Source organism: Neophocaena asiaeorientalis, unplaced genomic scaffold (genome assembly GCF_003031525.2).
Source record: "Neophocaena asiaeorientalis asiaeorientalis breed wild unplaced genomic scaffold, Neophocaena_asiaeorientalis_V1.1 scaffold315, whole genome shotgun sequence".
NCBI lineage: Eukaryota > Metazoa > Chordata > Mammalia > Artiodactyla > Phocoenidae > Neophocaena > Neophocaena asiaeorientalis.
In genome coordinates this window covers 1,529,548-1,549,144 of record NW_020172011.1, presented here as the reverse complement: position 1 = coordinate 1,549,144, position 19,597 = coordinate 1,529,548, and the positions used below count along the sequence as shown (strand labels likewise).

General features: G+C 54.3%; 1 protein-coding gene across 1 annotated transcript; it reads left to right on the top strand.

Moving 5' to 3' along the window:
• Positions 1–7,857: 7,857 nt before the first annotated feature.
• VSIG8 (V-set and immunoglobulin domain containing 8) lies at positions 7,858–15,398 on the top strand. Its single transcript, XM_024750977.1, has 7 exons — positions 7,858–7,906; positions 11,525–11,700; positions 12,257–12,458; positions 12,582–12,800; positions 13,554–13,673; positions 14,009–14,186; positions 15,116–15,398. Exons 1-7 carry the CDS (start codon positions 7,858–7,860, stop codon positions 15,396–15,398), a joined length of 1,227 nt encoding a protein of 408 aa, XP_024606745.1.
• The last annotated feature ends 4,199 nt before the right edge of the window (positions 15,399–19,597 follow it).

Sequence of the window (19,597 nt, the reverse complement as noted above, 5' to 3'; positions counted from 1 at the left end):
GGCTGCCACGGGCACTGAACGAGGAGCAAAATAGGTTATGGGAGCCCCAGGTTGTGGGCCGTAAGATGCTCAGAGGCAGAGAATGGAAGGATGCTCTCTCACGGTCAGCCCTCCTAAGCCAGATGGTCCCTTTGTCCTGGTGTCTCCTGGCTTTTCTGTGACTCTCTGGGATGCTGTCATCATGTCCACTTTCAGCTCAGTCTTATCTCTGTCCCCATTCCACGCCCAGCTCAGAGGCACTTTAGGGCAAGGAGCTAGAGATGCTCTCTTAGGGTGGGGCTGGGGCAAGGGCTGAGTTGGGTGGTGCTGGGGAAGGAGGTGTCAGAGCTCTTACCGGTTGCGTGCCTGTGACCCAGATCATGAATGTGGAGAGGGCGATGTTTGAACCTGTGGCTCACACTCCTGTCTCAACCCTCTCATGCCAGAGCCCTTTCAATGCCAGGCAGTGTCACGACATAGGCACCCACTCCATCCTCCATCGGGGCATGACCAGGGCCCAACGTCTCACCCTGCCAGCCTGGTCCCCTCACCCAAACACAGCCCCCCGCCCCACTCAAGTGGCCGGCTCTCCTTAGTCCACCTCTCTCCAACAAGTGAGGCTCCCCAGAGCTGTATCCCCAAAGATAAAGATCTGTGCGGCTCCCATCACTATGGCAGCCTCCTTCCCCCTCGGTTTCATTTCCCAAATCCAGAGCCGAGTCTTGTCTCCTTCGGTGGGTCCTGCACTAAGAGGAGGCAGAAGATAGCTGCTGGGCGCTTCCCCAGTGTTTACAATGCCAGGTTACAAGGACCTCCGGCAAGAGTCCTCTTTTCACAGGGCCCAGGGAGAGTGGGCAAGCTGCTTCCTGTGCTTCCTCTGCCTCAGGACAACTGCAGCTTCCCCAGGCACCTTCCTCACCTTCCCCACCACAGAAGACTGCAGCCCCCTTTTCCCCCAAACCAGGTGGGCAGCCCCACCAGCTGCTAGGGGAAGAGGCTTTCTCACCTTCCCTGCTCCATACCCCTAAGCGCATACCTCCTACCTAAAGAAGTTAATCCCTTCCTCCCTAGGGGTCTTGGGAAGATGTGGTACCCAGCCTGGGATGGGAGAGAAGACATGGCAATGCCACTGAGGCAGCTGGCATACTTGCTTAGCTTCTCTCTAAGCATTCCTATTGCACGATTAAGAATACCTGCAGGGACCAAGGAGTGAGACTTGACTTGTTTCAGGGGACCCTCTTCCCAGGAAAGCCAGAAAGGACCTCAGGTGCCTGGAGCTTGCCCAGCTCGCTACTGATCTCTTCCATCTCGGGGCTGAGAGGAACAAGCTCCCTTGGAGTATGGGCCAAGAAGTGGACCTCCCCCCAGCTGCCCCCACCTGCCCTGCTCAGGAACAACCAGCCTCAGACTTGTTGCTAGAGGTTGGACTTTTGGGTGGGCAGTGTCTTCTCCTAGGGATGGCTTCAACTTTCCCTCCTAGGGCTCAAGGGTAGAAATAAACTCTGTGCACCCCTCCAAGTTGCTGAATCATCTTCGGGGTATCTAGGAAGCTGCGAGGTTCCAAGCTGTAGAGCAGCGCTGGGGAAATCTGGAGATAAGTAAGAAGTGCTGTTTGGTGCATTGTCTCTGTTGATGTAAGGATATTAGAAGCTTGCAAAAAAAAAGTGCCCAAGCTACTAACTTTGTTGTATGTGTACCTCATTGACTTCCCAGCTCCCTTCCCAGTTTCTTGGGTCTTCCGGTCCTTTCAATGTCAGACTGGACTGGTGCAGCCTGGTCTATCCAGTGGCTGGGTGCCACCTTGGAGCACTGAGTCAGGTCTGCAGGCAGCTGCCTCCCAGGAATGTACGCCCCAGCTCCTGGCTGGGCTCCATGCTCTCCCTGCCCATGTGTACGTGTTGCCTGAGTCACGCTGCACTGGGGCTTGGAGGCGGTCTCAGAACCTTTGCACCTGCTGCAGAAGTGTGACTCAGCAGCCCACCCTGGTGGCCCAGCCAGGCTGTCCCTGACTCAGTGGGGGCCTGGGATGTCCTCCAATACCCCTGAAAGCCTCAACATCCCTGTCAATGACTCGGGCCCCCCGCTGGACATTAACTGGTTTCAGTAAAATCACTCGGATTAAGCTCGAATGAAAGGGGCTCAGGAGATTTCAAAGCCAATCAGGGCTTCTGGGGTGAGGAAAAGTGGCAGCTGTTGAGGTGACAGTGGAGGGGAGACGCTTTAGTCTCAGACAAGAAGTCTGGGTGTTGAGGCCATGGAGCGCCTCACTGTTTTCTCACTCATCCGACCCCACTGCTGCTTCTGAGGAGCTTGGGGCCTTGGAGAGGACTGCTGGGGAGGGGATGGGTCACTCCAGACCAGAGGTCTCTCCCCAATTCTAGGCTGCCGCCAAGGTGACCTGCCCCCCTTTCCCTCCCCCTCCCACACTCTGAGAGATATCCTGGCAAATCACACCAAGGTTACCCGGAAGAAGCTCATGTCCAACATCACAGAAGTCTAGAGTCCCAGAAAGGGCTAAGTTATTCTTGATTTGACTGGCTTTAAATAGCTTAGACTTTCCCTCTGCCTTAGCTCCCAAAGCTCCCAGCCTCCCAGCTCTGCATTTCTTCCTGCATTTTCCATGTCCTCTTGGGAGCGGGGTAGTCATCACCTCCCTGCCCTTTGATGACTTTGACGAAGTCAAAGCCACACCCAAACATACACGGTTCAGGATGGTCAATCTTAGCCACCTAATCTATCCCGAGGGTCTGGTTCTGACCCCAGTGAGCACTCAGGAGGTCCCAGAGGTTCAGTTCTCAAGGATCTTCCCTCCTCAGTCCAAAAATACCCATCAGCTGTCTATCCTGACTTCACTCTCTTCTCTGCTGTGTCTGGCAGGGCCCTGGTTTATTTTTCAAGGACTGAGGTACTCTTCCAGCCACCTCTCTCCACTCTCAGTCCTGCCCGACACATCCTTAGTTATCCTTCAGATCGCCGTTTAAAGGTCATTTCCACCAGGCCAGGGGGTCTTGCCAAATATCACCATAGCTCAGCAGCCTGTGACGAGGGGCTGGTGCCCCTTCCCTCGTCTGTCTCCCCCTCCAGACTGGGTGCTCTAGAAGATAGAGTTTTGTTAACCGCTGCTTCCCCAGGGCCTAGCACAAGGCCCCGTTGGTTTGTTGAATGAATGAAGGATATGGTTGATCTCAGCCAGGTGCAACATCTTTTATCTTCAGGGTCTCTTAATTCTTCTTCAGGGATTCGAATACTCTTTAAAAGCAAATTCTTCTTTCCTCCACGGTTCCCTTGATAACAGTTCAGTTTATAACATTTAATCAGCCGCCCTCTGCTAAGATGCTTTGCTGATAAGGTAGGTTAGGCCACTCCTTTTAGGGATGGCAACCATTTCAGGGCTGTTTGCTCCTATGAGTCTGGGTCAGCTCCAGGATATCATCACCCGCTGGGAGAGAGCTGGGCATATCCAGGCTCCCTCCTAGGGTCCCCCTTCTTCTGAAGTGGACCAGCAGGAATCACCGAGGCTTGGGAAGCCTAAGCCGAGACCCGGGGAATCCCTGGGTCTCACGTGTCAGAAGCTCTGTCCGCTAGCCTTGATCTGGGCCTCAGTCCTTAAACCCCAATCCCATTCCTGAAACTGAACCCCACACGTGGATCTTGTCTTTCTCTCCACAGCTAACTGTAACCCTTCGTCGTCTCAACGCAATTGCTCCCATCACACCACCTGTACCACCTCTAAGCTCCACCACTCTTGTCGTCCAAGCCAGGGCCTCACCTGGGGGTTCTCCAACCCCAAACCTTCACTGAGAGGTGGTGGAAGGGCAGCAGCTGCTGGGGCTCCCTGACTTCTCTGTGACTGTGTGTGCCCTGTGCCTCTGTCCGTCCTCTCTAAGCATGGCGTTGTCAATCCCATGGCCCTCCTACTCCCAGACCATTTCCTCTGAGGTTTTCTCTACATGGCCACTCCAAGGGCTGCTTCTCACTCCATGGATGTTGCAGGGGTGAGCCTGGGTCTACAGGGGGACTTGGGAGAGGGGCTCGGGAGCCTGCTGACTCTGTGTGTGAGGGCTTAGAAAGGGTCAAGCTGCAGATCCGGGACCCTGGAGGGGAAATGGGGAGCTTGAACCTGAGCCTGGGAGGCCTGGGGAGAGGGGTTGGGGGTAGGTCCAGGCAGGTGAGGGGAGAGCCTACAGGCGTTGTGCAGAGTTGCTGTGAAGGGCACTTTGGAGGAAGAGTAGACGGGCCACATCCTTGGCCTGTCCCTCCCCGCGATGTTCTGGGGTTGGGCTGTACCTCCTCTCAGAAGCAATCTCTGGGCTTCTCTGGGTCCTTGTCTCACCTCTTCTCTCTGCTTCTGTACCTCTGTTCACTCCTTTCCAAGCTTCTGTCTTTGTGTTTCTGCTTCTGCCTTAGAACAGAAGCTAATACAACCCAATCTTGGGGGGGTATGCTGAAGAGAGGGGCCATTCTGCCCCCCGGGGAGCTATGGATTACTCAGGGAAAAGCAAGGGGCCTTTTTGGAAATTGGTGTGCTGGGACCCTGACTGTAGCCTGGGCCCTCTGCCTCCTGTCTCTCTCTCAGCCTCTCGTTGGGCCATTTGGATGGCACATGTGTTTCTCTGCTCCTTTTCTAACGACTGCCTCTCCCAATCTCTTTCTCCCTGGGGGCACAGAGGCAATCCCAATAGTCTCTGAGATCTGTCCAGACCTTTATGGGACCTGAAAAGGAAGTGGATGGGGCAATGGGATGTTTGGGGCTGAGACTGGTGGGGAAGAAGAGAGGGAGGAGTTGGGGACGGTGGCCTCCCAGGAATGGGCCCTCTTCCTCTGCTGAGGATGAAGCCCACAGAGTAATGTGAGCTGTGGGCTGGTCCCAGGGGAGGGGCCATGGGCTGGACTTGTGCTATGAAAACTGAGCTGATGCCCCAGTGCCCTCACTCCAACACTGCCCCCTCAAAACCCTTGCAAGGGTCAGGGCACAGGGCAGGAATGCGGACAGTTTCTTTAATGGGCCCCAGATTGCAAGGAGGTGGCAATTAGACGTAGGTGGATCAAAGGAGAGCAACAACGTGCCCCTGTATGGAGCCCTCAAAAGTGGCTGTTCTTCCGAGAGCATCTAGGCCCTCAGTCTTCCCCAACTCCTGTCTCCTAGGCTCCAAAACCAGGACTCCCCTCCTCTCTAGTAAAACTGCCTCTGATGGACCCCATCTTCCAATTCAATTTGGTGTCAGAGCCCCACTCACTGCTGTACGTTCCTGCATCCCCTCCCCAAATATCCTTCTGAGAGCTTGACCAGGTGGTGAGCTTAGGTCGTGGAGCAGAATTTCAGAGGTTACATTTGTTGTGGGATTCAGTTGCTTCATACCTCTGAGATAGGCTCATGTGTATCTGGAACTCGTGCCAAAATCTTGGGACCCCAGTCAACATGTACCATCGGTATTCTCCCAGAGCAAAGGGATGAAAATTCTAACCAAACTTCGATTTAGTGAATGGAGGCTAAAGTCTTTCTATATCATAAATAAAACCTAAGTTTTGATCCCCATGAATCCTCTGTCCATAAATCTTTAACCCAAGTTCTAACCCTAACCACAGCTTATTCTAACTCAAATCCCAGACTAAAGTCTAACACAGTTATAAATCCAATCCTAAATCAATCTCCCCAGCCTTCAGTTTAGCTCTAACTGTATTCCCAGGAAAAACTCTAAATGAAGCTAAAACACTATTCCTTATCATAACATGAATCCCAGCCATAAACCCTAGCCTCAGTTCTAGCTGTTGTTCTAGGCTTAATCTCAGTGTTAATTCTCATCCCAACCTCAAATCTGACCTCAACCTCATGCATCGTTCCACCTAACTAACCCCAACCATAATCCCAGCTCCAGGCTTCACTCCAACTCTAACATCAGCTAAAATCCAGAACCCAGTTAAACTCCAGCCTTATACTTCAGACTAATGCAACCACGAACTCACTCCTCTCTTTTCAGACTCCCTCTTCCTGGTCCCACCTGTTCACCCCTCCACCCATCACTGACTTTCCCCATGGGTGGGTCTGGTGACACATAGGGTCACCATGCCCTTTTCTTGGTGTACTCTGGATTGAGAGTCAGGACGCCTGCATACCCCCCACTTAGGCCCCAGCAGCATCACCTGTGCTGAATCCTCATGTTTCTCCAGGCTTCTGTTTCCCCATCTGTGAAGTGGGGATAATGATCCCTGCTCTCCTGAGTGCGCAGGGCAACCCCATAATCCTCAAAATAAATTAGGAAATAAGGATCTTCATTGTGTACATTTTGTGGGTCCCAGAGCACCCTGTTATTGTTGGGAGTGCAGCTGGGGGGCTGGAATGCAGAGATGCACGGAGTCCTTGTGCTTCCTTATTGTTCTGTCTTATTTTTTCCCGGGCGTGGGCCCTGGCAGCACCCTGAGCCCCCCCACCCTTCTTGTGCATCTGTCAGCGACGAGGGCAGGTCCTTGATTCCTTTGAGAGGGCTGAGCTGTTGAACAAGGCAACTCATGACCAGACCCCTACCACTGTTTATGGGGCAGTCCTGGAATCCAGGGGAGGCCCAAGGCCTGTTCTGGGACCCCCTGGACCAATGAGCAAGGGCTGGCCCTCCATCTTCTCCCTCTGCCCAGCAGGACCTCCCCACCCCAGCTCCAACCTGCCCAGAACTGTGATGGCTTAGTCACCTGATGCCAGTCCAGGTTATGAGGTTCTTGGTTTCCCTTCCTGTGCATAGAAGCCAGGGCACCAAGCGATTGCTAAAAGAGGGGCATGTAGAGGGGCTTGGCGCTCCTCAACAGAGATGCAAGGACACATCCTGGTGAGGGGGTATACGGGCACTCAGGCACACCCCTTTCCTGGCCCTCCTGGCGCTATTCTTCCTAGCAGCCCCTCACCCACCTGTCCACTCACCTCACTCACTCCACACACCCTGGTCCCTCTCCTCTCAGGCCTCACTGAACTGGTTTTAGATCTGTGTGGGAGATGGGGGTCTGGATCCCCTGTAACACCCCCAGATCCCAGGGATCCCCTGCACCTGGAGGTGACCTCACGTCAGGTATGGGTGGGGGGCACAGTTCCAGAGGGGGCAGCCAGGGGAAGACCCTGTTCCCCTACACACCCCTTCCCTCTTTCTTTGAGATCAGGAGGCCTGACTCCCTTTGAAGTCTTGGGGCCCTTTCATCATCCGGGACCTCCCTTCCAGCCCCAGTGACCCCTTCCCTGGTGCCCTTTCCCACAGACTTTGACCTGGGTGGGAGGGGGTCTGGAGGGTCAGGGATAGGAGGAGGGGACAGCAGTTTGAAATGCTGGAGCCTGCGCTGGGCGGGCGTGTCAGACACCAGTGTCCTGGGGTCAGTGTGAGCCCTTCAAGGCCTGACCACCCTTCCATCCCCAGCTTGGCTTCTCCTTCCTCTTCTCCATTTCCCCTGGGGAAGGAGGCAGTAAATGTGTGGAGAGGGGAGCCCCGTGGACACTGTAAAATTGGGCAACTGTTGTCACCCCGAGGCTGGGGCCGGGAGGAAGTGAACGTTTAACAGGTGCCTAATTACATGTCCCGTTGGCCGTCTTGCAGTACTGTCAACAGAGGGAAGAACGTGGGGAAGGGCTGGGTAACTCCTGTGTAAGCCACTCTGTCACCCTGCTAATTAGGGCTCCTGGGACTCCTCCCCAAGGCGGGGACCAGGGCCCCCCCCCCCCCCGCCCCATAGTAATAACTGGCCGCTCCCCGGCCAGGCCTTCACTGCACCTTCCTGCCACTCCGGGCAGCATCTGGGCCCTCAGCTCCCCCTCCGTCTACTGGTCCCTACAACACCGCTGGCCGCATAGCCACCGGCCCCAGGGATCCCAGCCCAGGAGGACGAAACGCTGAGCCTAGAGACATGAGAGTCCATGGAGCATTCCACCTTCTGCTCGTGTGCCTGAGCCCAGGTATGGGGCTGGGGAGGGGCAGGGGGGGCCTGCATGATGCCGGATGGGCAGGAAAAGGGCAGCAGGAAAAGGGCAGCGAAGAGGAACCTGGAAGGTGGACTGAGATGTCTTCTCACCCTCGCCCTGCTGCTACCGGGGTTTGGATGTTGTCAAGGGGGCCTCTCCCCAGGAGAGCCCTGCACCTGAAAGTTTGGGGCACGTGTTCTTGTATGGCTCTTCATGGTGTCTGTGAACGTGTGGGGCTCATACATGTATGCACGTGTTGTGAATGGGAGCATAGGGCTCGCCCTGAGTTACTGGGGGATCTGGGGGTGGGGTAGGAGGGGCAGGTGAGCAGCAAAGCTGGCTGGGGGTTGAGGAAGAGCCTGGGAAAGATTCCCTTTCCATTGGTCTCTGTGCTTCCAGCAGGAGGGCCTCTCCCCCAACCCTGCTTGCCTTGAGAGGGCAGAGCCTCAGGCTGGTGGAGTGTGAGTGGGCCAGGGAGAGCCGGGGCCTGAGACCTCTGCTCAGGGCCCCAGTGCTGTGAGAGTTCCAGGGTAACACCCACCCCCTCTCGAATAAGCCTGGGAGGGTGTGGAGGGTAACTCCCAGAGCCCCCTCCCTGGGGCACGTCTGGAGGGCAGGGCTCAGTATTGGACATCATGGCTGCCTGCCTGGGATGGGGCAAGTCCCAGCAAGGGCCCATCTGTGTGGGTATTGCTGGAAATGGCTCTGAGACCCTCCTGGGGGTCTGGGTTCAAGCAAAAGGGGCCTGGGGGAGGAGCTCAGGAAGGGAGGAGTATTTTCAGCCTTGGTGTGAGAGTGTGAGTATGTGTGAATGACTGCATTTCTAGCAGGATGCCTGCAACACCCTCTCTGTCTGGCAAGAGCTGGCCGGGCAGAGCTCACTCAGGAGCTGTGCTGTGGGGACCTGGGACATCTCTGTGTGTAGTGTGTCTTAATATCATAATGCACCAATACCTTCTGTGGGAGCCACCTTTTCTCCCCTCCCTTTTCTTCCCCTCCCTTCTCTTCCCCTCCCTCATCTGCAGAGGGAGGGTTAGGAGCTCTGGAGGAAGCTGAAAAATTCACAAAGGACTTACAAACTTAGAGTAGACATGACTATTGAGGTGTCTCCCTCTTCCCTGGCGAGCCTGTTGTGATTTCCTTCCCTCCCTCCAAGTCTCTGCGCCCACCTCTCTCTCCCACTCTGGCCTTCTTCCCTCCCTCCAGCCTCTCTCTTCTCTCACATGCCCTGGAAATACTTCCTCAGTGCCACAGCAAGAGGAATGAAGGTGAGACACCAGGACGACTTCCCCAGGAGAGCGAGGGCTGCAGAAAGGCTGGAACCCTTGGCAGGAGGTTGAGAAAGCTTTTAGGGAGACGGAAAGGCCAGGGTGAGGCTCCCTGGCCTGGGACAAGGGCAGACACTCTGCCTAGTGCAGGGTGGAGGCACTCTCTTCCAGCCTGTCCTTCCTTCTCAAGCCCCCTTCCCGGAATACTTACCTTCCTGTCCGGCTGGCTCCCAGGGCATGGAGACCATTCTCTTGTTGTGGGTTGCTTTCGGCAGTCCTTCCCCAGGGTGGGGCCTCTGCTCTCTGCTGAGCTCTGGCTCATTCGTGGTTTGCCTTGTGACAGCCCAGGACCTGGCAGATGGCATCAGGATCCTTATCTCAGGAGTGGGCTTGTGTTAGCTTGGCCTGGCGCTGGAGGAGGCATCACCAGGTCCCGTTAAAGCCCCCAGCAGCTAGCCTGCCTGCTCTGGGTTAACCTGGAGCCTAGGGGGGTTAGGACGTGGCTGACGGCCCAGCCAGGATTCCGAGGGGCAGGTTCAGTGATGCCTGAGTTGTTAGGGGTGTTGAAAGGGTGCCTGCTGGCTCTCTAGAACCAGACTAAGCTTCTGCAGGTATGTCTGGTCTTGCATGAATACACATGTGGGGCTCTAAGTGCGCACAGCGGGTGTGTCTTCTGGATTAATGCGCACTTGTGTTTGTGTGTAGATGTGTGTCTGTATGGATTCGACAGTGTGTGTGTGTGAGAAGGTGGGACTGCATAGGTAGGTATCTGCATTTTGAAGGCTTATAGGAGTGTGTCTATGTGTTGATCTCTTTGGTTGTGACAGCGTGCAGCTGTGCGTGTGAGATGCTCTCCAAGTGTGAAGGTGGTCCCAGGAGAGAGCCAGAGAAGGGCAGAGCACAACGGGTTGCTGAGACCAAGGGCTGGGGCTCCAAAGGACTTGCTGCCTCTCACAGGAGGAGAGTGAGCCAGGCTGGGGGAGGGGCCGGCAGAGAGAGGATTGCAGGAGGCTGGGAGGTGGCATGCTGCCAGCCCAGCCAGGGTTGGGGCCCTGGGCACACCTCCACTTTCATATTCCTCTCTAGGTCCAACCGGTTGGGGCTAGCACTTGCCTGGGGCTTCAGGTTAGGGAGGGAGAGATCAGTCCTGAGATTCCAGATCCTGGCTCTTCATCCCAGGCTGACTCAGTGCGACTGAGGCTGGCAGTAGCGGGAGGGGCCCCAACTGGAGCGATCACGTGGAGGTGGCCACACGATCACACAAGGGGAAGGACGCAAAGCGCACAATGCCACACGCCTTCACACGAGGCTCACCAGTCCTACAGATGCGTGTGGCCGTGGTCCCAGCACCATCGTTCACTATCACACACAGACCCAGCTAGGCTCCCGGTCACAGTCACGCACAGGCACGCACTATCTCTCAGAGCACGTACACAGCCAGGCACTCACTGTCACACGGGCATACAGCCAGAGACACACGCTGTCATACACAGACACACAGAGACATATGTATTCTCCTGCTCCTTGGGCTGGAAAGGGACTCCAGGGGCCACGGTGTCCATCCTCCTGCCTCTAGACACGATCACCTCACTTGGCCCAGACAGAGGTGGCTTTTAACCAACGAGCCTCTTCCATCAGAGCATTTAACAACTCTATGTGCTCCATGTGCCTGTACACACACACACACACGCACACACATGCGCTGTCATGTAAAAGTATAAGCAGACACTCTACCTGGTCATGTGCATGAATCTCCCTACAGTACACTTAAGCAGCCACAAACACTCGTAAACATGCAATGTACATATGTGTATACACCCATACATGGATACACAATCATGCAAACGTACAAGCATTCTTTTTTTTTTTTTTAAGATTTTTTTGATGTGGACTGTTTTTAAAGTCTTTATTGAATTTGTTACAATATCACTCTGTTTTATGTTTATGTGGCGGTTCCTTGGCCGCGAGGCGTGTGGGATCTCAGCTCCCCGACCAGGGATCAAACCCGAACCCAATGCATTGAAAGGCGAAGTCTTAACCACTGGACCACCAGGGAAGTCCCCCATACAAGCATTCTTAACAGCTATATATATATACAAACTGTATAGATGCAACCCTACACAATCATACGATACAGACATGCTTACAAAAGTCTGCATAGACATGCGTCTATCAATTCACGCACACACCTATGCACACGCTCAGAGCAGCCCCTCCTCGTTGTGGAACCCTCACTGAGCCCTGGGTTGCCACTGACAGCAATGGTGGAGGGAGGGGGGCTGAAGCTGACCACCCAAGCCCTGGTCCTGCTCCCCTTACCCCATCTGCCCTGCCTGTGTCCTAGCACTGCTGCCCGCTGTGCGGATCAGTGGGGATGATAGAGAAGTCCTGAACCTGGCAGAAGGTGACAGTGTGAGACTGAACTGCCCCTACATCCTGGATCCTGAGGACTCTGGTTCTGATGCGCTGGGCATCGAGTGGATGCAGGTCAACCCAGAACCCTCACGTCAGGAGAAAGTGGTAGGTGCTGGGCACAGGATTCCCCTTACTCTACACTTCGTGGTATCCACCTGTTGGGCAGCCAGCACCCTGAGGGGAAAAGCAGGGCAGATAAGAAAACCGAGGCCTTGAACTTCCCCCAAGACTTCTCAGAGAATGAGGGAACAGGGAGGAGCTCTGTAATCACCGATCAAGTCAGCCAGTGAGTCAGATTCCTCCCACCCCACTCCAAAGGGAAGATGGGGCACTGTCCTGGTGCAGACAATAGACTTCCAGCTCTGAGGACAGTCTTTGATTTTGAGTGCCAGCCAGCTGCTCTGTGTGCCAGCAGCTTTATACACCTCATCCCGTTTAATCCTCACAGGCCCCTGGAAGGTAGACGTTAGGTAGAGAGTGCTTGATCTCATCTGATCTCACACATTCTGTTAAAAGTCAGTGGATCAGGCATCATTGTTCCCATTTTTCAGCCGAGAAAGCTGAGTCTCAGAAAAGTTCAGTGCATTGCCCAAGACAGCCAAACCACAAGGCCTTCCTCGGCTCTCCCTGTCTCACCATCTCTGTTTTCTTCTCATCACAGTTCCTTAGTTACCGGGACAAGAACATCAACCATGGCGACCTCCCCAATCTGCAGCAGAGGGTCCGCTTTGCAGCCCCAGATCCCAGCCAGTACGATGCCTCCATCAACTTCTCGAACCTGCAGGTAGCCGACGCAGCTATCTATGAGTGCCGGGTGAAGAAGACCACCATGGCCACCCGGAGGGTCATCATCACTGTCTCAGGTATGACCAAACTCCTCTGAACTCCTCTTCCCCAGGCGTCAGAGCCGAGGGCGGCTTGGCCACCCTGAGCCTGGCTCTGCCTCTTGGCTGGACCCTGGCTCACAACTGCCCCCTCCCCTGCAGCACGGCCTGTGGTGCCCAAGTGCTGGTTTGAGGGCCACATGTCATACGGCCACGATGTGGTGCTGAAGTGCTTTGTCAGTGGGGGCAGCCCGCCTTTCACCTACAAGTGGAACAAGCTCAGGGGGACACACCACCCCTACCGTGCCAGTTCCTACCAGTCCCAGGACACCTTCCAGTCTGAGTTCTCCTACGACGAGTCCTTCAGCTCCATAAGTCAAGGTGAGGGGACCCGGGGAGAGGGGAAGATTGGGACGCTGGGTCCTGCTGGGGCTTCCCTGGTTCATCAGTGGCGCCAAGTCAAACATAAAACCCCTGTGGGAGACCCCTCCTCTGAGCCTGTTCCAGAAGCTGCTATTGAGGGAAGAGGAGGCAAAAGGGGAGAGTCAGTTGAAAGCAGTAATGGTTAATTTGGAAAGAGCATGGTCTGAGATAGAGCTGGGCTTGAATCCTGGCTGGACCATAACTGGCTACAAGACCCAGGCAAGTGGCTTCACCTCTCTGTGCCTTAGTTTCATTCTACAGTATATGAAAAGGGAATGATAATGTCTATCTTCCAGGGGCATGTACGGATTAAATGGATGAGGTGTATAAAGCTTCTGGCACAGGCAGAAGCTGCCTAGTACTCACAGTCAAAGACTATCGGAGCTGGAAGAGACCTTAGACTTCCTCTGGTGTGACCCTGTACTCGCTGTACAAATGAGGAGACCAAGGCTCAGGGAGGGGACATATTTCCCTAAGGCCACAGAGTGAATTCATGGTTTCTCTCCTGTTGCTGGGAAAGGGTCCCTTGCTTGCCTCTCTGTTTCAGCAGGGAGAAGGTGACTCACCTGGAGAGTGGGGTGGACCTGTGTGTGTGCACACACCCTTCCCTCCTTCCACGCCCCACCCTGCAGTGGCCTAGGCTGGGGTGAAGCTCTCAGAGACCAGGCCCCTCGGCCTCACCATAGCCCTCTGATGTTCCTTCAGTTTCAGGCATGAGCCATGGTGATTTGATGTTGCTGCACCTCTCCCACAAGGATGATGGGCTGTATCAGTGCACAGTGGCCAACCATGCAGGCCACAGCGTATGTGTGGTGGAGGTGAAGGTCTCAGGTGGGTGCAGGGGCAGTGGCCCTGGAGGCCCCGTGGCTGGGAGGGTTGGACTGGAGAAACTTGTGCTGTATATTGGAGCCTCAGCTGGCTCTGCCTTCCCACTGCCATCAGTGCATAGCTCTGCCAGGGGCAGCTGGGAAGCCCTGGGAGAAACATGCAGACATGAGGGGTTAACTTGCATCTCTCCATATATTCCTCCCTGTGTGTCCAGGGGCCCTGAGATCCCCTGGGTCCCCCATCCTCTTTCCCACAGACACCCTGCCCCTGCAACTCCTGGTTAGCCAGGCATCTGCCAGTCTGCAGAAAGCCTGACTAATCTTTATTTCTCTCCCCAGGAGGCTGGCACATAGGAATAATCATTGGCATAGTGCTGGGCTCTTTACTCTTGCTGGGCTGCCTGATGTTGGGCATCTGGGGGCTCGTCTGCTGCTGCTGCAGGCGGCCCCGCGGTGCCTTCTTCTGCCGTGGCCCGGTCCGCAGAAATGCCTGCTGCGACTTGCCTAATGATATCAGGTAAAATCTGATGCATGCTGCAGGGGGCTGGCGCCCTGCCCCTTCTCACCCCTGCCTGCCACCGGCTGGCTGGGACCCCCCACCCCAACCCTGCCTGCCATCGCCGTGGAGTGCTGGGACCCCAGCATGTTGACCAGCCACTCGTCGTATGTTTTTTCTCTCTCCCCCTTCCCGTGTCCAGTCTTCACTTCTGCTTCCCTGCCCTCCATCTCCCTCCTGTCTTTGCACCTGTCTGTCTGTCTTATCTAGACTGTAAGCTCCTGCAGGGCAGGGCCTGTATGTATTTTCTCACTTTTCCCCTGTATTGCACCGGTGAGAACTCTTGGACATGCTTACTTAAGAAGAGTTAATTAATATAAATAATAGCGCTAATAACATATTAGAAACAAACTAGAAATAAAAATAGAACAAGACTAGCAGTGCTAATGATTGCAATGCCCTGGGTATGGAGGAAAAGAGGGAGACGATTAAGAGGCAGGTGAGAAGAGAGAGAGAGAGAGAGAGAGAGGGAGAGAGAGAGAGAGAGAGGGAGAGGGCAAGGGCAAGGTTAGTTAAGGAAAGGACAGGGAAAGCAGCTCCTTCTGGATCTCCAAGGTGACCTCTCTATCCGAGCCGGTGGTCCTGCGAAAAGATCAGAAGGGGAATGGAGGGCGCCTAGATGGGGCTGCCTGCCTACCGTGGGCTGTCCGGACACGTGTGGACAAGCCCTGTCTGGAGGGTGGGGATGGTGCCCCCGGGAGTCCTGCGGGGTCGCTGGCCCAGGAAGAGGCAGAGAAAAGAGTAGGTCGAGGCTGAGGTTGAGAGGCGAAGGAAAGCGGAGGGAGGCGCGGGAGAGGAGAGGTTGCCAAGAGCCCCTGGCTCTGCCCAGGCCGTGCCCACGCCGCGCGGCGGAGGAGCCCGCTCACCCGCGCGCCTGCTGTTTTCCACAGAGAGGACGACGTGGCGCCCGGGTGCAAGGCCAAAGGGCGCGGCAGCAGCGTTACCCACATCCTGGGGTACCCGATGCAGAAGATCAGGCACTCCCTGAGCCTCAAATACGCGCCTGCTCACTGCGAAGGCCCCGAGGACTTGGCCCTGGCGTCCAGCGCCGCCGCCGCCGCTCTAGACTGCAAAGCGGACCAGTCCCAGGTCTACGTCAAGGTCCAGAGTGCAGAGCCAGCCGCCTGCGCCGCCGAGGGGCCGCTGCCGTGCAAGGATGGCCTCCTGGTGTGAGCGCGCGGCGCCCGGCTCCTGCCCGGCCAGGAGGAGGGTGCGGGCTCTCTGCCTGCAGCTGGGGACGCGCTCGGGCCGGCGCCGACCTCGCCTGCCCAGGGCCGCCTGGCTGCAGGGGGCCTGGAAGAGTTTCCCTCGGGAGCTGAGTTGGGCGGCTGCGCCTCCTCCCCTAAAGTGGGAGGGGGAGGAGGAGGGAACAGAGGCCATCTCGGCCCTCTCCGCATCCCCGCGGACCTGAGGCTCGGGCAGAGGGAGGAAGGAGGAAGTGTCCGAGAGCGCTGGAGGCCGGAGACCAGGTGTCCCCAGCCAAGGCAGAGAGACCAGGGGGCCGGGTGGGTGGGGGTCTGGACTGAACTGTGCGTGTGAGGCCTGAGCTCCGAGGCGGCAGTGTTAGCACAATAAAGAAAATTTAAGACTCGAGACTGAGGTGACTGTGGTTCCACGGAGGGTTGGGCATGGGGTCAGTGTGGTGGGCCCTGCTCAGGGATGTGGGGGGGCGTTGCTCCCTCTGTCGTCCCGCATCATTTCTGCACCATTTCCCCCCTCCCCCTCCTTAGATCGGGAACAGTTAGAGCTGGAAGGGGCTGTCTAATCCTATCTCTTCCCTAGGCAGATGGGGAAACTGAGACGCCTCAGGCTTGATTTCTTTTGATTTCTGGATTTTAAATCCAGAAATCAAAAGAAAGGAAACAAGGTACTGGCAGGGATGACCTCTCTGAATATTCCCTGACCATTCTCAGCATCATCCTTCCTTCTCTCCTTACCTACGAAATCTTGACTTCCTTATCTCTCCCAGATGTATGCCATCCTTCTCAAAAACCGGGAAGGGTTTCAGAGTCATACTCTGGGGGTAGAAATACCAAATTCATCTAACCTAGTCCCTTTTTTAATGGAAGGGGGATTGACATTTATTGGGCACCCTCTGAATTCCAGGTACTTTCCCATATTTTGTCTAATTTAATCCTTACTTTAATCCTATGAGGTGCAGTATCCATTATATAGATGAAGAAACTGAGGCTCAGAGGATCTAGTTATCTTAACCAAGGCCACAAATGTAATAACAGGTTTTGATCCAGGCATGTCTGACTCTGGGACATCAGGCTTTTTCTTTGACATTTGGATTCCTTCTACTGCATTCCTGACAAAAGATATTTTCTTGACAAAAGACCTCTTCTTGAATACCTGCAGTGGCATCTCACTACCTCCCAAAGCAATCCATTTGGCCTCTGATGGTCAGCGATATATCCGTATTTCTCCTATTCAACCCAATTTTGGACCCCACATAGTTTTTATCCCTTGGTCCAAGTTCTACTCTTAGGGAGCCCTAAGCATCACATTTGCAATTCAGCTGCCTCTAGTGGACCGAGTGGCTGTACTCCATACAGGATGACTGCAACAGGCAAAAAAGTGGACCGATGCCTAGTCTAGGGGTTGAGGGTCTTCTGAAGAGCATAGTACTTGAAGGTCACTCTGTTCTACCTGCCTCTGCCCTGTTGCCATCTGCCTGCTGAGAGCCCAGGCACTTCCTTTTCTTTTTGCCTCTTCTTCTCTTGAGGAGAAGCTGGGCTTCCTGATTCTTTCTGCTTCTACCCTGTGGCCATGTGAAGTGTGGGGTATGGATGGACAGAGGAAGCCCCCAAACCCTGCTTGGTTGTACATAACTAGGAAACCCTTCTGGTTGGCTTGGGTATTTGCAAAAGCGTGATGGCATCTCTGGTTCTGCCTTGATAGAGCTTGGGAAAAGAAAGTAGAGATGATGATGGGACAGAGGGAGCCAGGAACAAATGTCTTGGAGTGAGGGTGGGGAGGTGGGGATTACTGAGGATGGATGGGGATACAGCGGGTAAGGGGATTAAGCAGTGAGGGGAACAGAACTGCAGGAACCATCCATCCCCTCATTTATTTGGAAACATTTATGAGCACGTATAGGATGATTTGTTCGTAAATAGTTAGAGCTTTTGGGCTTCCCTGGTGGCGCAGTGGTTGAGAGTCCACCTGCTGATGCAGGGGACGTGGGTTCGTGCCCCGATCTGGGAAGATCCCACATGCCGCGGAGTGGCTGGGCCCGTGAGCCATGGCCGCTGGGCCTGCGCATCCGGAGCCTGTGCTCCGCAACGGGAGAGGCCACAACAGTGAGAGGCCCGCATACCGCAAAAAAAAAAAAAAGTAGTTAGAGCTTCAAGCAGGGCGCTGGGCCTGGCACACTTTTGCCCTAAGGCAGGGGATTGAATAGGGTGACTTGGGGAGGTCTCTCCCAGTCTGAGGAGCCTCCATCTCAGCTTTCTGCAAGGAGGTGAGGGACAGAGTCAGTCAGCTGTACAGGTTGTGTTGAATGACATCATCTTCCCCATTCTAGCAACCAGGGAGTTGGGCTCAGACTTAGCCTTCCTTTGGAAGGTGAGAACATCGAGGCTCTGGCAAGAAAAGCTCATGAAAGAGCCGTAAGAGATTTTAGAGAGACTCTGCAAACAACTTTTGGCAGAGTGACTCAACAGAGAAGCCAGGGGAGGTCCCGAATCCCTAAATAAATTATCACTGCACTTATCACCTCTGGGTGAGGAGGGAGGGAAGTTTCTGCTTCTAAGGTTTTGCTTCAGGGACACCTTGACCTTTTTTCATTTCTCCCGCGTGAAACCTTGTCAGTGTTAGAGGAGAACAATTTCTGGTGGTAAATGTTTCCCAGCGGCTTTGGGAGCGAGGTTGAGGGTATAGGGGGCTGGGAAGCCCTGATGTGTATCATGTACTATTCCCCTGAAGAAAATTCTCCTATCGTGGCTGCTTTCAGGCTACCCGCGTGATGTCCTGGTGTGGAATCGTGAGAAACATGCAGTATCACACCATCCCTGCCGAGGTAAATAACCTCAAGAACTGAGACAATCATGAACTATAGAAACTAATTAGGAAGGGATGAATTTTGAGTACTTATCTCCTGTGTCTCAGAAGAATTCACTTAATTGTAAATTGATATAGTTTAAATTTTAATAATGGCAGCCTTTAATGATTGGCTTGCAAAACTTAGGCAGACCATGTCACCAGGCAGGCAGAAGGCTGTGTACACAAATGTTGCTTCAAGGGAGGGAATCTTGGGGCTTCCCTGGTGGCGCAGTGGTTAAGAATCCGCCTACCAATGCAGGGGACACGGGTTCGAGCCCTGGTCAGGGAAGATCCCACCTGCGGCGGAGCAACTAAGCCCGTGCGCCACAATTACTGAGCCTGCGCTCTAGAGCCCACAAGCCACAACTACTGAGCCCACATGCCACAACTACTGAAGCCCGCGCGCCTAGAGCCCGTGCTCCGCAACGAGAGAAGCCACTGCAATGAGAAGCCCGCACACTGCAACGAAGAGTAGCCTCAGCTCGCTGCAACTAGAGAAAGCCTGCGCGCAGCAGCAAAGACCCAACATGGCCAAAAATAAATAAATAAATAGAGAGGGAATCTTAAGTTCAGTCTTGATTTTTCTCATTTTTCCAGAGAGACACAGTCAGCACCAAGTCAGTTGTCTTCATCCCACTTCCTAGTTCTGCCTTTTTGTGTCCCAGCCTTGCGGAAACTGAATCCTAGTTCCTCTGGTCGATGAAAACTTATTCAGATAATTTATATGTCCTTGGTAACCATCAGAAACCTAACTTGGCATCCACAGAATTTCCGTGAATGGGTCTCCCAGGGCATCCAACCCTGGAAAATCTACTCAAGGGACATTCTGAGTCCTTCTTGACTCAGTTCCTTCTCTAATCCTCTTGCTTAGGTTTTAGGAAGTAATTCTCTAGTCATCGTCTCTTAAACCTGAAATTCTCAAGAGCATGACTGTATGGAATCCCGGTGATTTTTCTTCTGTGCTCCTAGTAGAATAACTATCCTTGCTGCCCTGTTACATTTCAGTTACTCTAGATCCAGTCACATTGTGTGACTCTGGGGAGGGATTAATTTTTTTTTTTTTTTTTCCATGCTTCACTAGAAACAAAGGAGTTTTGAGAATTCATTACCCAGTCACAACTCAGGGAGGTTTAGCCCTGTAGCCTCTGCTCCAAGGGAGCCTCGGGTGAGTCTCTGGAGCTTACGCTCTTTGTCTATCCAGCCCACCTGGAGGAATCATTTCATTTATTCCTGGTGTATGGAAACAAAATTGTTTCCATTCAGTTCCTTGCAGTTAGATTAGGAAAAACATGGCAAAGGGAAAGAATGTTGAGAGATGTGGAACT